The 17,924-nt window shown below is 36.4% G+C and overlaps 1 protein-coding gene across 1 annotated transcript in view; it reads right to left on the bottom strand.

Annotated features, from left to right (window-relative positions):
- Positions 1-17,924, bottom strand: part of AP1G1 (adaptor related protein complex 1 subunit gamma 1) — an 80,861-nt gene that overhangs the window by 26,842 nt on the left and 36,095 nt on the right. The window contains exons 3-8 of the mRNA XM_060083257.1: positions 12,974-13,098; positions 7,475-7,616; positions 5,496-5,592; positions 4,241-4,317; positions 627-722; positions 82-162 (exon numbers count right to left, since the gene is read on the bottom strand). Of these exons, the coding sequence (XP_059939240.1) occupies positions 82-162; positions 627-722; positions 4,241-4,317; positions 5,496-5,592; positions 7,475-7,616; positions 12,974-13,098 (618 nt within the window). The remainder of the gene's footprint in view (positions 1-81; positions 163-626; positions 723-4,240; positions 4,318-5,495; positions 5,593-7,474; positions 7,617-12,973; positions 13,099-17,924) is intronic.

Raw genomic sequence — 17,924 nt, 5'->3', positions numbered from 1 at the left:
TGCTCCATTTACTCACAATCATTCTACTCCCTGCTTTACTAAAATGAGTGTTTACTTAAATGCAAGTTTTGGTCTACTCACCTGTGCTAATATATCATTCATAGCTTCACTTGAGTCATCATCATTTCGTCCTAAAATTCTTAATAACCGCAAAATTCGTACCTAATGTGCAAAATATGACAAATGTCAACAAATTCCGCCTGGCACAAAGGAACTTCGCCTGATATGAAATTCAAATAACTTAAATTGAAGTCTTAGATCCCAATAGAAATGGTAAAATTCAAAACAGAAGAAATTTAAACATTATCTTTAGAGAAGTTATACATGGTTCTATGTCTTAATGAAGTTATTAGACAACCCACACTTTGACACTTCACAGCCAAAGGATACCACCACCTGCAGAGCTGTATTATATTGGTAAATCAAGTTTCCATGTAGTATATGATTTGACTATTACAACTATAATTTTATCCTATTAATCTCATACAGAAATGTGTCACTATTCATTTGTTAATGTAATTAGTTTAATCAATTAACTACCAAATCTCTACCCAACACAAACCTAAGAGGAAGGAAAAATCTATTCCAAAATATATCATTTATCCAAAACTTTCTTTCAACCTCACCTGCAAAAAGGGGTCACTGATCCCAGAAACATCATGTTCTGGTGAATATCCGGACATGATGAGGTTCTTTAGAATACGAACTAACTGGGGCACAAGCTGCGGGGAAGAGAAATGCATCAAAAAACAGTGAACATCAAAGAATTTCTCATGAATAGGCAGGTAATTTGACTTAGAAAAAGGATGCAAGGGTCTGAGTCCAAGCAAATTCTACTGATACAATATACTAGTATACTGTTGATGTTTGATAAATATAACTTAGGAGTATTTTGGCCAAGAACTCAAGAAGGAATATCTCAATTAAAAACAAACCAGATGTTTTTACTCCAGAGTTATACACGCAAAGGTACTACAAATAACAGTAGGTTAGAAAGCCTCTGAGAACCAAGTAAAACAGGTACCTATGGGGCATATTGCATTTCTACTTCTATAGGACTTGACACACCTAGGTTGCACAAATATATTCAGTTTTTAATACATTCGACACATGTGGATATAAAATGTTATCACATCCAAAATACTGGTGATTTTATTAAAATTATAGTCTTAAAACAGACTATCTCAAATAGAGAAAAAAATTCTCTCCTCTTAATATTTGGCTCGTTAAATCCTTTTCCAACAAACAACAGGGAATACAAAAGCCTCCAACATTGACTAAGTGGAACAGACACATGAAAAATTGTATCCTTCACTTTAGGAAGACAGCAAGGCCATGAATAATGTCCTTTTCCTATTCTTAACTCATATGACACAATTTTAGGTAAAATTTCATTTCAGCACCTAATTATACATTTGTTGCCTGTCTTATCTCACTAATGAAACTATACATTCCTTATGGTCAGAATGCCCTTCTTCTTTTTACTCTGTCCATGAGACTGACTCACAGCACATAGTAGAGGCAATTTTACTGTCAAGCTGAACTTAAAAATGCTTTAAATATTATCATTCATTTCAAACTCTGTTGATCAATCATTTAAGGTTAAAACCCTATTCCAAAATGTCTGCCACAATAAGAACATTTCCAGTCTCTAACTACAAACCCAATTTAGCTATATAAACAACTCTAACCACCTAACATTAAGAAGTGTCCAAAGCAAACTGAATCATATCTCTTTTGGAGGCAGTCAAAACAGCCCCAACTTTGCTGCAACTCAATTATTTTTTTCTCATCGTGTTTGGATTCCTCCCTACTCTCCAATTCTAAAAGGGGATCAAGACTGAAAGAAAAGCCAAGCTCTGCCCAAGGTGCACACTCAAAACATTTACAACACTAAGTCTACTACTAAATACAAGACAACATAATCTGTGGGAATTTAAATAAGTTTGGCCATAACACTTCAATTAAGCACTTCATAAGTCACCTAAACAAAAATCTAATTTGGACAACTCCAAGATTAAAACGAATCTAAGCTATAATGACCTGTAAATTCTAAACAGAATCCTCATTAAATCTGTCAACTGTGGACAGATTTATATTAGAGGTCAGAATAATATAACTGTATAAACTGCTTTAAAATGTAATAAAACCGGGATCATCTAGTTACCAAGCTCTGCACAAAAAGTAGCTCGCCTTGCATAATTCCCAATGGTCTCCTTTTTTGTACTACCCATATCCTCAATTACTTTTTAAAATCTGGTTTCTGGGGACTTCCCTGGTGGTCCAGTGGTAAGGAATCTGCCTTCCAATGCAGGGGACACGGGTTCGATCCCTGGTCAGGGAACTAAGATCCTTCATGCCACAGGGCAACTAAGCCTGCGCCACAACTACTGAGCTCACGTGCCTCAATGAGGGAGCCCGCATGCCGCAAACTACAGAGCCCATGCAGCCTGGAGTCCGCGTGCCACAACTAGAGAGAGAAAAACCCGCACACCACAACTAGAGAGAAGCCCGTGCACCGCAATGAAGAGACAGCACACCGCAAAGAAAGATCCCGCGTGCCGCAACTAAGATCTGATGCAGCCAAAAAAATCAATTAATTAATTAAGTTTTTTTTTTTTTTAAAATCTGGTTTCTGTCTCAGAGAAGTCCTTTTTCCTTCAGCTACTAAACTCACACCACATAAGAGCACCCCGGGACAAAAAGCACAAATGTCTAAGTGTTCAGCATACAAATTCCTAGAACCCAGCTTTATTTTTCAGACAAAAATGCAAAACTGATGACAAGACAAACAAAATACTAAAACTGATAACAAGACAAACAAAATAAAATGACAAAGGGAAAGGCTGCAGCCATGAAAATCAGTTGATGCCCACCCACTCTATCTCAAAAAACTTTTAATATCCCAAAACTTCAAGGCAAGATTGAGGGCAAGTAAGGGGGAAATTAAAGCTCTAAGTCTGAACTGAAAGTTCAGAAGTATGTACGGAGCTTTTTAAAGCATGAGGTTACCCACACGGCTCTAAAATATCTGCTTCAAGAAGAAGCAGTGTTTGGCGTCAAGGATCCAAACTGATCTGGAACTGCCATCACCAATGGGAAAGTGCTCAAAGTTTCTCAAGTGAAGACAAAGGAAAGGCAGAGAAGGAGGCTTACAAATCAGGAAAGGCTGCAACTGAAATCCAAGGCTGACTTTGGAGTCAGGAGTTTAAGTGACAAGACAAAACCTGGACTAGGAAGTTAGCCAAAAATGCTAGGACAAATAACATAGTATTAAGCACAGCTTCAGCATTAGTATATTTTTAAAAGCCACATTTGTGGATGGATACACAAAAGCCACTAAGGACCTAATGCCAGCATGCACCATCTAAAAGAGGGTTAATTCTTACCTTTTCATTCTAACATACAGCAGGATTCCAAACAGACAACAGGAACAAAACATACAAAGCAAGCATTAGGGACAGATACGGGCCTCATACTATTTTATAATAATTTAATCAATACATGAACATCTAAGAGGGCAAAAAAGCCTCCCAAAAAAGAGCTGCTATTAGAGCTTCATTAGATCTAAAGTACAAAGTAAGCCCAATTTATGGAGTGATCAGCACCCTATAAAAGGAACTGAATGCAAGTAATTACCCAAAGAACAGTCTTTCTCTGGGTCCTCCTTACTAGTGCCTTCTAACGTAAATGGAGAAAAAAATTTCCACTTCAGAATGCTCTAAGAAAGGGAGGGAGGGACTTAAGAAAGCTAGAGACTTCCATCACTGTAGTTACCACAGCGTAAAATGAATAGTGGGGGACCCTATGTTAGGTAAAAGTAATGTCAAATTTCAGTTTGCAGTTTTCACCTTAAAAAAAAAATTACCTGCCTTAAACTACATACACACGCACGCACGCACACACACACACACACACACATATTTCCTGTGTGTAATTTGACCTCAGGTTACATTTCCTAACTTCAATGTGAAAACAGCAGATAAAGCACGTGAGAGACTGGTGTGTCTGCCAACAATGAGAGAAGACTTCTATTATGAAAGGGAAAACACTGCACTACTGCCAGTTCTTATATGCCTAAATCTGGCTTCCAGCCCTACCACACAGCAGGGCTGTTTAAGTCCTTTATTCAGCTCCACAGCTTTCTTTCAAAAGAAAATTCATAGGTGAGAAAATCATGTACTTTACAGGAAAACCATTTTCAATCAAGAAAGGCTTAGATATACAGAATGGCACCTACCTTTCTGAAATGTGCAAGCATGTCTGGGCTTCGCTCACACATTTCTGTGAGGAGGACTACAGAAGTGTGAAGGACACCTGAAAGAAAAGAACCCATGAAAACTAAAAATGAGGCTATATTATTCAACTTCATAGTACAAGGCTTTGAGTTCTGAAGGTCAATTCCAAAAGGATAGCTGCTATTTTTGTTTTTTAATCTCTCAAAGAATCTAAGCATTGAGGTGAATACAAAGAAGGTATTAATAGATACCTGCTGATTTAATACTGGTGATGTCAATCAAAACAGAATATTCTAAAGTTATATGACCAAAATAATTGCTAAAAAATGAGAACCAATACACCTGTCTCTACATTTGAGAATATCCATAAAGACATGCTCCTAGTCAATATAAACTGGACATCACCTGCTCCAGACTTAATAAGCTCTTAGCTGAGTTTTGATAGATATTTCAAGAAGAAAAATCTTACTAAGATTTTAAATTTCCAGATAAAATATATGAAAAACCCAAGGTAGTTGTGAATGACAAAGTAAATTTGCTTGGTCAAGAGTGAGTGAAAAGAATCACACCATACTTTTCACTAAATAATAAATAAGTACCCTAAACATTCATTTGTTCAACAAGTATATTTTGAGTCTTCTAGGCACAGGACTGCATTAATCAAATTAAATACACGTTACCATTTTTTCTCTTAGCATTTAGGACACAAGAATTTTCTTCACTCAGAACTTGTTTCACTGACTTCAAAAGAAGAATAAAATGCTCGGTAAAGAACTGCCACATTTCATTTAATTTCTCTCAAGCTTTATAAAAATATATCTGGGTACCCATTACAAATTCCTGTTACAAGTAACCTAAGAGTAGTTTCACAAATCTTACACTACTACGGCAAAGCAATAAAGAAATATCTTTTTCTTCTATTATAAAATAGTCAGGAAATCAAAGGGTTTTACACATGAAAATCAAGGCTAGGATCCATTGTAATTACACTATTACTTAATACAGTATTTTTAATATAGTAAAAGAGGACCAGAAATGAAAAACAACAAGCTTACTGTAAAGGAATCAATCTCTAATTACAAGAACTAGGATATGGGAGTAGAAGAGAGATTCAACCCATTAGCCCTTCCTGGAAAAGCGTCCAAGCACAGTAGAAAGGTGAGTCCACTGCATGAGACAGAAGGCCAGCACTGCCTGAAGCCTGTTCTCTTTCCCCTTCTCCCCCAGTACTTCATGAGTGCATCTAAATCACATTACCATGGTTCTTTTCATTCAACAAATTTTTTGTTGCTGGTAAGAACATCTCCATAAGTTCAGGAACCTTCCTGATGACATGAACAGCACAAAGTGCTGCCTATAAAAAACATAAAAAGGACAAAAGAAGATTTATTTCAATTAAGTCAGGACAACCAATCTTATAAACAACAAAACCTCATCAACTAGTTCACCTACATGAAAAAAGAAAGGAGTTAGGTATCAGGTTGATTATTTATTATTATCAGACTTACTAGTTATTTATTAACTGGTTAGGGCTTTCCAACTTATACTGACTGCATTAACGAGAACTTCTAACTCACCTGTCTCTTCGGTCATGTATTACCAAATAAGTGGACAAAAGCTTTCTCGACTAGACCATGGTTAACACAAACTTATCAAACATGCTAAACATAATTTATGTGGAGTTTTGCAAAGTAAAAAATAAAGACTTCCATCTGTGATAATCATTCTTCTGAGTAAAAAGACCAAAAGGTTTTATAAAAACATTATGCAACTGAAAGATATATATACTGCAGATGCTTTAAATCTGCTGCTGCTTTTAATAATACCTATACTTTCCCCAATTCACTCTCTACTAAAATCAAGAAAATCATTTGAAAGTTACTTAGGATCTTAGTTAAATGCCTCTCAGTTAGCTAGTCTCTACTGAAGAAACTTGTTCACAGGAAAGAAAGACATTCAAAGACTGATTTTGGTTAAACGCCCCCACCCCTGGCAAAAGGAACCATAACTACTATTTGTTGGAATTGAATAACATAAAAGTTTAGATACATTAACAAGAAAAGATTTCAGCTAATTCTTTCCATGCTACAGTTGGGGGAAACAATTTTTTTTCCTAATCTGTAGGAATTATTTTATTTAATAATTATTATTTATTTAATCTTTCTGAACAAGAGCAGCCCACACATTTTTTAAGAGAAAAGACTGGCTTTGGTCTGTAGCCATCATTAACAGTGCATGATCCTGGAAAACAGCTTGACCCTTTCAACAGCTTTGTCTCACACCATTAATACAGAGGCACAATAAACGCCAACCAGACGATATTATGTGACTCACTTCTAAAGACCTAAATTTTACCCTCTGTTTATGAAGGTTTTAGGATTCAAGCACAATAAAATAACAACAAAATGTTTATATCAACAAATAAAAGCAAATAAGTGAATAAGATCACTGTCTTCCATTACTATTCCATTTAGATATATCAATTTTAGGAAGTATGTTCTACATCATTCCCTAATAATTATCTAGGTCCCAATGGAACTGCACTTCCAAGATTCAAAGGCCCTAATACAAAGACATGGGCACTAAAATAAATTCGTAAAGATCTGTTCATTATCACTTTGTTTAATACTGTTTAGAATCAGGTAATTTAGGAAGTAATTAGGTATGCCATCTAGGGTCCAATAACATTTGCTTGTTTATAAATCATTTCCTTGAAAAACGATGAATTAAGAGAATTAAAGTGTTCACAATCACTTATTAATTGGAGAGTTAAATAGCAATAAAAAAAAAAAAAATCACCTCCAGGCTTCCCTGGTGGCGCAGTGGTTCAGAGTCCACCTGCCGATGCAGGGGACACGGGTTTTTGGGACACGGGTTTTTGCCCCGCTCCGGGAAGATCCCACATGCTGCGGAGCGGCTAGGCCCGTGAGCCATGGGCGCTGAGCCTGTGCATCCGGAGCTTGTGCTCCGCAATGGGAGAGGCCACAACAGTGAGAGGCCCGCGTACCGCAAAAAAAAAAAAAAAAAAAAAAAAAAAATCACCTCCAAAATTAGTATCAAAAAGATTTTGATTTATAAACAACTGATTCATATATAATCATTTAAAAAATACATTTACTGCACAGGGAAAGATAAGTTATATTATCATTTGAGGTTTCAAATATGAATAATCTGCCTTCTCATCTCCATAATACTCCCTAATCCAAACGCAGACATTCGGTTTCATGGAAAGTTACCTTTTTTCTCAAGTAAGAGTTGGAGGTTTTCAGGAGTTTCTCTACCTCTCCTGCAAGATCTCTGCACATCTCTGAGGAGCCCATGCAGCCGAGGGTACAAAGTGCTAGCCCCTGTACATATTGCGTGCTATGATTAAGATCACTGCAAAAGAAAGAAGGTGGCAGAAATGAACATGCCCTGCCTGGTGCTCCCCATGAAGAAGCTTCACAATCTAACGAGGTAGCTCTGAACGATTCATGATTTCTCTAATACGGAAAATATTTATTAGGATTATTTTTGCAAAAAGTGTTTATTCTAACTTTATTCCAAATTACAACACAGCAAACTGACTGACAGTCTGTTCTACATGCTTGCAACCCAATGTTTCCAAATACCAAAGCAACATAAACTGGACAACATGCTATCTGTTGGATGTTAAAAGACAACTCTCTTTAGGAAATTCAGCAAACCACTGAAAGTAAAAACTAGCAATGACAGAATATGAAGCACAACTGTATATTTAAAAGATTTTAATATGCTCTATTACTAACTACAAAAAAAAGTAATACAGTAACCAAAACCTTAAAAAAAAATCAGAAAACAATCTCTACTGCTAGAGCATTTAAGATGACTTAAACATCACAACAGAAACACTCTATACTATACACTCTATACTTAAACACTATACTCTAAATACTATACCATAAGGTCTTTGATCTTATGATATAGTATTAACCTTGATGTTACATTAATTTTTACACTTTTATTTATTCAAAAGAAGAAAAAATTAGTAACTAAAAAGATAGGTAATTAAACCATCATAAACTTAGCTAGATGTTTACAGTGAGGCTCAGTATCTAGTGATACAGATACAAAATATTCTATTTCTAACAGGCATTGATTACTGTACAAAATTATTTCTAAACCAGCTTGAAGTATACTTTCAGAAAAGCTGAAATATTAAAAGCTTGAACCAGTAAACTCATTTATATATTAAAACCAACTCTTACCATTCAGAAGCTGAATTATTATGTTGAGTTATGCTACTTCCACCAGCTTTAAGAGCATTTTAAAATTGTTTAGCTCAGTGGTTCTCAAACTGTGATTAAAGAATCTCTGGAAGTCTCCAAGACTGTTTCAGGGGGTCCACGAAATACAAACTATTTTCACAATACTAACTCATTATTTGTCAGCTTTATTGACACCCGCACATCATGATAGTGCAAAGGCAATGGTGGGGAAAAACTATGGAATGTTAGCACAAATCAGGGCAGAGGCACCAAACTATAATAGTGGTCACTGAATACACTGCCACACACTTAGAGTGAAAGAAGGGAGGTAGGGAGGGAGTTTCACTTAATACTGCCCATGACAAAGCAGTAAAAATGATTAGTTTTATTATACCTTGACTCTTTTTTTTTTTTTTTAAAGCCACGCCACATGGCTTGCAGGATCTCAGCTCCCTGATCAGGGACTGAACCCAGGCCACTGCAGTGAAAGCCCAGAATCCTAACCACTAGGCCCCCAGGGAACTCCCATATACCTTGACTCTTGAGTGCACATTTTTTAACATTCTGTGTGACAAAATGGAAAGTATGCATAAAGTACTTGTGATGCATACTGGAGTAAAGTGGCAATCTCAGAGAAAAGCACTTGTGTATTTGTTTCATTTGCAAGCTAAACTACAAACTAGCTACTTTTAAAATGAACATCATTCTTATTTGAAAAATAACTGACAACTATAATTATTAAGATGTGATTATTTGCCAAACATTTTCTTGAAGAAGAGCCAAGTAAGCTTATCACTTCAAGAGCAACAAGTGACAATATTTGTTGCCAATGATAAAATCTAAGCTTTGACGTGAAAATTAGAATTTTGGAATATTTGTATTGCCACCATGAACCTGACAGTCTATCAATACTTTAAAACTCAGTGAACTCAGTGAATTTTCTCCAAATGCCTTAAGCATGATGTTTAAAAAGCATGCAAGAGTAAAAGATTCATTCAAAGTGTAAGACAGACCAATGGGTTTTAATATAACAAAGAACCAAACTTCACTGATACGGTTTCAGACTCCACATTGTAATTAACCCTAAAGAAACTACCACTTGTGGAGTTTTGATATACTATCATAGAACATTATCCATAGTTAATCTGAAAGGTTATTAAAGTCCTCTTTCTTTTTTAAACTACATTATCTGTGAAAGGCTACATCTTCTTCATAAACTTAATCAAAACGTAACATAAGAAACTGAATGCAGAAGCAAATATGAGCATCTAGCTTCTAGCTTCCATTAGGTTAGATATTAAAGAGATTTACAAAATTGTAAAATAATGCCATTCTTCTCACTGAAATTGTTCTTGTTCTGAAAAATAGTTTTTCATCAAAAAATTTATTTCTGTTAACATTGTAATGGGTTCATTATTGGTCATTGTATTTTTATTTATTTTTTGGGGGGGTAATTTTAAATGAACTAATAAATGGTTTTAGGCTTCCCTGAAGAACAAAGAAAGGAAAGGAAACAGAAGGTAAAGTGTCAGTCAGGTTTGCTATTGTCTACCAATTTGAATATTTAAGATAAAAATTACTGATAAAATAAAGTTTAACTTAACTATGGCTTTACCATTTAGTGTCCTAGTTTCCAAGAGTATTTAGTTGACTCTTCAATCATTTTTCAATGATTAAGAATATTTGCATAATGCAAGCTCTGAAAGTATTATATTTAATTTTTAAAGATTTAATTCCAAGATCATTAATGTCAGAGTTTTTCTAGGCCAATGAACAATGAGGTAAACATTCATCATTAAACAGAAAAACTGCTGGTACATAGGATGCCCCATAATCAAAATGCAAAAAACCTCACAAATTAAAAAAACCCATTCATTAACAGATTAAAAAAACACACACAGGGGACTTCCCCGTGGTCCCGTGGTAAAGAATCCGCCTTCCAATGCAGGGGACGCAGGTTCAATCCCTGGTTCGGGGACTAAGATCCCACATGCCGCAGGGCAACTAAGCCCATGCATCACAACTACTGAGCTCGCGTGCCTCAACGAGAGAGCCCACGTGCCGCAAACTATACAGCCCAGGCACCCTGGAGCCCATGCGCCACAACTAGAGAGAGAAAGAAAGAGAAAACCCATACGCCACAACTAGAGAAGACCACACGCCACAACGAAGATCCCGCACCACAATGAAAGATCCCACATGCCTCAACGAAGACCCCATGTGCCGCAACTAAGACCCGACGCAGCCAAAAAAATAAAGAAAATAAATTAAAAAAAAAAAAACACTGAATCATCCAAAGTCCTTTAACTGAGCTTAAACTTAAGTGCCAGATCAATTCCCAACTATTATTAGCTCTCTCCTAAATTCACTTGGGGCTTCGCTGGGTCTCATGAAAATTAAACACAAAGATTCCTTCTTTGCCTGTATGCCTATTCTTCCATTTTTATCAAGCTACAAACCTATACTTGAGTTTGGTATTAAGTCTCTAATATGAACTTGCTGCTAGGCAGAACTGCCAAATTATCAGCATATGATTGATTGAAGGCTTGAATAATAAGGGCACAGAGCATGCAAGAACAAAAATTAAAGAAACTTTCAGAGGCCTGTCCAGAATAAATGTGTAAAGTCACATTAAATATCTAAAATGTAACCTCCATGACACCAAGGATTTCTGTCCATTTTTTTCATTCTCCATCCCCAAAGCTCATAACACCTCCTGGCATACAACAGGTATACAATAAATATTTGTTGAATAAATGAGTCAACTTAGTATTTTCGTTATTAATATTTATTTCAAGGCCAAAAAGAACAAGATTCTCCCAAAGTAAGTCACAGAGTCAATGTATTTACATGGCACACTCTATATTTACAAGCAATCATAATTCTCATTTTGAAATTTTTCATTATCCATTGGGAAATTTTAAATTATAATTTTTACCACAGCAAAATATATGAGTTCAGTGTCTTTAAATTGATCACCTATATCCCTCTGATTCTACTTTCTGTCAAATACAGAAATACTATAAATGAAAAAGAAATCTAAAAAAGGAGATTAAACCAATAGACAAACCAAAACCAAATCAAAACAAACCAAAAAGTACCTTTAATCAATATGGCCATCAGAACTTCCATAACTTTCTTTTTTGTTTTCTTAAATTTATTTATTTAATTTATTTATTTTTGGCTGCGTTGGGTCTTTTTTGCTGTGCGCGGGTTTTTTCCCTAGTTGCGGCGAGCAGGGGCTACTCTTCATTATAGTGTGTGGGCTTCTCATTGCGGTGGCTTCTCTAATTGCAGAGCACGGGCTCTAGGTACGGGGGCTTCAGTAGTTGTGGCTCGCGGGCTCTAGAGCACAAGCTCAGTAGTTGTGGTGCACGGGCTTAGTTACTCCGCGGCATGTGGGATCTTCCGGGACCAGGGCTCAAACCCATGTCCCCAGCACTGGCAGGCGGACTCTTAACCACTGCGCCACCAGGGAAACCCTAAAACTTCCATAACTTTCTAAGAGAAATTTATTATAAGAGAGATACTGAGGGGGATTCCCTGGTGGCACAGTCATTGGGAATCTGCCTGCCAGTGCAGGGGACACGGGTTCGAGCCCTAGTCAGGGAAGATCCCACATGCCGCAGAGCAACTAAGCCCATGTGCCACAACTACTGAGCCTGTGCTCTAGAGCCCGTGAGCCACAACTACAGAGCCTGCGAGCCACAACTACTGAGCCCACTTGCCTAGAGCCCGTGCTCCACAACAAGAGAAGCCACTGCAATGAGAAGCCCGTGCACCGCAACGAAGAGTAGCCCCCACTCACTGCAACTAGAGAAAGCCTGCGTGCAGCAACGAAGACCCAATGCAGCCAAAAATAAATAAATAAATAAATAATAAATTTTTTTTTTAAAAGAGAGATACTAAGAACTGTTAATTCCCTACTCACAGGTCCTCTAATTTCTCCAGAATGGCAAGCATTAACTTTGTAAGTTAAACACATAACTGGACTAGTAAATCAGTAAAGCACCCATTAGAGAAAAAAGGACTTATACACAAAAATTCACAGGGCTAAATATAATTCCCAGCAACTGAAATCTGGGATTAGACTGCTGACAAGCAAGACCTCTCTTTTTACCTTTAAATGGTATTTATTAAGAACATACACTGGTAATTATTTAATAAACACAATGTTTCATTATTCATGGTATTCAAAAAAATATATGATAAGAAAGCTCAGATTTACCAATGCTCTTTCTATTCTATGAAAGTCCAAATGCTTATTCATGGCTAAATAGTTGCTATGACTCAAGATGTACAGCAATACCTTCATTTAGTTAAATTATCCCCTACAGAAGTTTTAATCCTTTGCTTAGCCTCTTTACATATAAGCTATAGAACCAAAAGCAGCTCAAATACATTCTGGACAGTAAATATAAAATCAATAAATAGAAGCTTTTGATGTCTTATTATAAAAAAGACCTAAAAGTACAAAGTAGTTATTGGAAGAAGGAAATTAAGACTTACTTCTTGATACAGTTGGTCATGAGAAGATGGACATCTTGTCTTTCATCTAACAGCAGCATTGCCCCTAAATAGCCAATGCGTTTGTCTGTGAATTTTTGAGAGGCGATAAGCTTGAGGCACTCCAACTACAAATAAAAAATAAATAAATAAATAAATAGTTTTTAAAAAGAAAGAAAGAAAAAAGGAAAAGAAAAAAATTAAGAAATTGCTACCATAATCAGGAAAGCAATGTTTTTAACCCAGAGTCAATGGTTAACTAAAGTACATAGGTATAACCTGTATCATCAAACCACCTAAATAAAAGTCAAAGGTTTAAAAGATAGTTCAGTATCTTGATAATAATAATCAAGTTCTGGAATCGATCATCTTGTCAAGGTCCTATGGGATTTGCCATCCAAATAATCTGTGAAGTTTACCTGAGGTCTACATATTCATACAAACTACTAAAGTGTTGTCATAAAGTTTTAATAAACCTAATTCCTAATTTAATTCCCAGGTTATACTAAACGAGCACCAAGCTCATGTGTGTATTTAATGTCTGGTTCCTATTGTGAATATCAAAAACTCAGTAACTGGAAACATACCAAAGTGCCAAACAGTGTCCTAAACACCAGGAATGTACAACTGAAGAAGACATAGACAATAACTAACTTTAACATAATGTGGAAAGTGCTACATTTAGGGCTTGAACCAAGTACTATGGAAAGGTGAGGTTTTAGCAATCAAATATAGAAGTAAACAAACACACACAAGCCAGAGGAAAACCCAGTAATGGAATTAACCTAAAATGTTTTATATGATTTCTTCTTTACATAATTCTTCTTTACACAATCCTCAGAGCTTAAGAATCCATGTAGTTATTTACAACAGCCAAGATATGGAAACAAGCCAAGTGCCCATCAACAGATGATTGGTTTAAGATGTGGTGTGTGTGTGTATGTGTATAAAAATATATACGTATATATACATATATACATATAATGGAATATTAGTCATAAAAAAGAATGAAATAGTACCATTTGCAGCAACATGGATGGACCTAGAGATTATCATATTAAGTGAAGTAAGTCAGAGAAAGACAAACGTTTTATGGTATCACTTATATGTGGAATCTAAAAAATAATACAAATGAATCTATTTACAACACAGAAACAGACTCAGGAAATAGAAAACTTATGGTTACCAAAGGGGAGAGAGGGAGAAGGATAAATTAGGAGTAATTAACAGATACAAACTACTACACATAAAATAGATAAGGAACAAGGATTTACTGTATAGCACAGGAAACTATATTCAATATCTTGTAATAATTTATAATGGAAAATAATCTGAAAAATATATATATATATAAAAAACTCAATCACTTTGCTATACACCTGAGACAATACTGTAAATCAACAATACTTCAATTAAAAAAAAAGGGTCCTTGTATTTAAACAGTTTGCCCCTCTACTTAGCCTTTCTTGAACATCACAGTCACTCTGATATACTTTATCATTCCATCTTGACTAACATGGAAGAGGCCAAACATTCCCTCTCGGGCAATGGTTTACAAAGGGTATACACAAGTTAGACTCTTCAAGAGGGGTTTTGCAAACTATGCTCCCATTTAGAATCACTGCATTCCAAGGAAAGAGGCTCAGATGCAGACTGGTGTAGACAGGAATGTAAGATCACATGAGACTACTTCCCATATGAATCTGCCTGTAAGTATGAAAGTCAAACTGAGAAATGTAAAAGAGTTTACAAATAAACCTGTTTCGAGCTATTTAAAAACTGCTCTCTCAATGTACCTACCATAAAAACACCTAAAGGTTGTGGGATGACTACACCATCATGAGCAAGTCAAAGAAGCCTCAAAGGGAAAATAACCAGGATCCCAAGGAAAACTGAAATGCCTCTGAGATCAACAAAGATTATCTAACAACTCTTCCCTTCTGTCTACACATTCAATTTAAATTTCAAAAACAACTTCTGAAATAGAAGATGTTTACAGTCATTCTTACAATGTCAGCAGAAAAATTACTGCTGAGGTGAATGAGAAAATCACAAGTTAAAATGTTATTAGAAAAATCTTTCTCTTTTTCAAACTGAAGGTTTTTAAAACTTCCCATTTCATCATTCTATAAATAAATATTTTAGCAGTAAAAGAAAATGTTCTAAGAATCAGGTATCACTGAAATGTTTATCATCCTTACTGAATCATGCTTCAGGCAAACAGCAAGCATTACACAAACTATCCAAATTTTTTTTCTTAAGGTGAACTAATGAGAAGGACACTCAGGCATTAATATTACTTCATATTTTTAAAGGCCAAGTTTTAAGATAAGCACACCAGAAGTCACTGATGACTGGTGAGTACAATTTGTTGTTTTTTTGTGACAGCTGTTAAAACTTACCTAATAACTAAATAGCCAAAAGAAAAACTAAAATTAAAGGGACAAATACTAAATTAATTCTTTTTTAATATTTCCTGTTGGTACAGTGACTTTGCTCTAAGAATGACCTGCTGTTTTTTTTTTTTTGTTTTTTGTTTTTTTTTTTTTCGGTATGCGGGCCTCTCACTGTTGTGGCCTCCCCCGTTGCGGAGCACAGGCTCCGGACGCGCAGGCTCCGGACGCGCAGGCTCAGCGGCCATGGCTCACGGGCCCAGCCGCTCCGCGGCATATGGGATCCTCCCAGACCGGGGCACGAACCCGTATCCCCTGCATCGGCAGGCGGACTCTCAACCACTTGCGCCACCAGGGAGGCCCTGTTTTTTTTTTTTGAAGGTGACAAATTTGAGGGGAAAATACAAGATTATATACTGGAAATGGCCTCTGAAATACATACTCCAGTGAAGGATTAACTCTGATCACACTTCACACTTACAGTGGCCAGCAAATAGAGCTCAGGCTGTACCACGTGTCATCATTATAAGTGTTATCAAGGTTTTCAAATGTTGAAAAAGAAAATGATTGGAGGAGAATACAATGGGATGTGGGCAAATGTGAGGAGAGGGCATCCACTTTTTTTTTTTTTTTGCTGTACGTGGGCCTCTCACTGTTGTGGCCTCTCCCGTTGCGGAGCACAGGCTCCGGATGCGCGGGCTCAGCGGCCATGGCTCACGGGCCCAAGCCGCTCCGTGGCATGTGGGATCTTCCCAGACTGGGGCACGAACCTGTGTCCCCTGCATCGTCAGGTGGACTCTCAACCACTGCACCACCAGGGAAGCCCGGGCATCCACTTTTGAGCAGCAATCACTAAAAACACAACTCAACACTTACATGAGTTACAGAACAGAAAAAAAAATAGTAACCAATAAAATGTATCCACCCCTTAGTCAACAACCTCAACTTCCATCTAGTACTACTCCTTCTCACTTAAAGCTACTTGAAACTGCCACGTGAAACACTGCTAACCCACAAATCTGGCTTTAAATCCACCATAAACAGTCCACCACCAAGGTAACAGAAAACTTTTGCTTTTACCCCAAACTCTGTGAGCAAAAGTCAAAAGACAAATGACAAACTTGGAAAAAATATTTGCAACTCATTTCACAGACATGAAATCCTATACAACAGGATTCTACAAACTTATTTTTTAAAAGACCAACAACGAATATAATAAGTCAAAGAATTTGAACAGGGCCTCCCTGGTGGCGCAGTGGTTGAGAGTCCGCCTGCTGATGCAGGGGATACGGGTTCGTGCCCCGGTCTGGGAGGATCCCATATGCCGCGGAGCGGCTGGGCCCGTGAGCCATGGCCGCTGGGCCTGCGCATCCGGAGCCTGCGCATCCGGAGCCTGCGCATCCGGAGCCTGTGCTCTGCAGCGGGGGAGGCCACAACAGTGAGAGGCCCGCATACCACAAAAAAAAAAAAAAAAAAAAAGAATTTGAACAGACAGTTCAAACTAAGAAATAATTCAAACATACAAAATGAAGTTCAATCTTCTCATAAAACAAATGCAAACCCATCTAGGAAAATTTACTAAAACATCATTGACCTGTGCACCTGAAAAGGGTGTGTTATATGATATGCAAAATATGATTCAATGAAGTTATTAAAAAAGAAATGCAAATCAAAACCATATTGAGATACTACTTTTTAACCTATTATATTAGCAAAGATAAAAAACTGTCATAACAGTGCAAGGACATTAGTAATGGCAGTATAAACTGGCACAAGATGTAGTAAGAAAGATTTGGTCTATCTAAATTACAAACACACATACCCTTTGACTCAACAAATCCACTTTTAGGAACTTACAATGCATTTATATTCACACATGAGCAAAATAATGGATATTATTCCATTGTAGTATTACTTTAAACAGTAAGATTGGAAATAAATGTCCGTTAATAAGACATCAGTTAAATAAATTGACTCACACATATAACAGAATACTATGCTGTATTTACTACCATGAGCATGTCAATAAAGTTGGAAAAAAATAAGTACAAGGAAGCTCTTTATATATTGGTATGGGTTAATCTTCAAGACAGATTAATAAGTGGACAGTGCATACAGTATTTTACAATGTATTTTTGGAAGAGGCGAGAATATATATGTCCATTGCCTGGAGATGTATAAAATGTCTCTAGGAGTACAGTCAAGAAATGAATACCACAAGCTGCCTATAAGGAGGGAAACTAAGTGACTGGAAGAGGATAGAAAGCAGAGTTTTCATCGTATATCCTTTTGTATCCTTTAAATTTTGCATCGATGAACTGTCATTATTTATTTCAAAGATAAATAATATTGGGCTGGGAGAGAAAAAACTGCAGGATGAAGAGAATTTACATCTAACTTGTAGTTAGAAAAGTTAATACAGTAATATTATAATTGAAAAGGAAAAAAACAACTGAAATCATTTGTTCCCCCTCCAAAGTTAAACAACATATATTTCAAAAAATAGCAAAAAAGCATTTGAGTCTTGGAATCATTTCATGAAAAAGCCTTTGAAAAATTTA

Source organism: Mesoplodon densirostris, chromosome 19 (genome assembly GCF_025265405.1).
Source record: "Mesoplodon densirostris isolate mMesDen1 chromosome 19, mMesDen1 primary haplotype, whole genome shotgun sequence".
Taxonomy (NCBI): Eukaryota; Metazoa; Chordata; class Mammalia; order Artiodactyla; family Ziphiidae; genus Mesoplodon; species Mesoplodon densirostris.
Note: the sequence above shows the minus strand (reverse complement) of the source record. Positions and strands in the feature narration are given on the sequence as shown.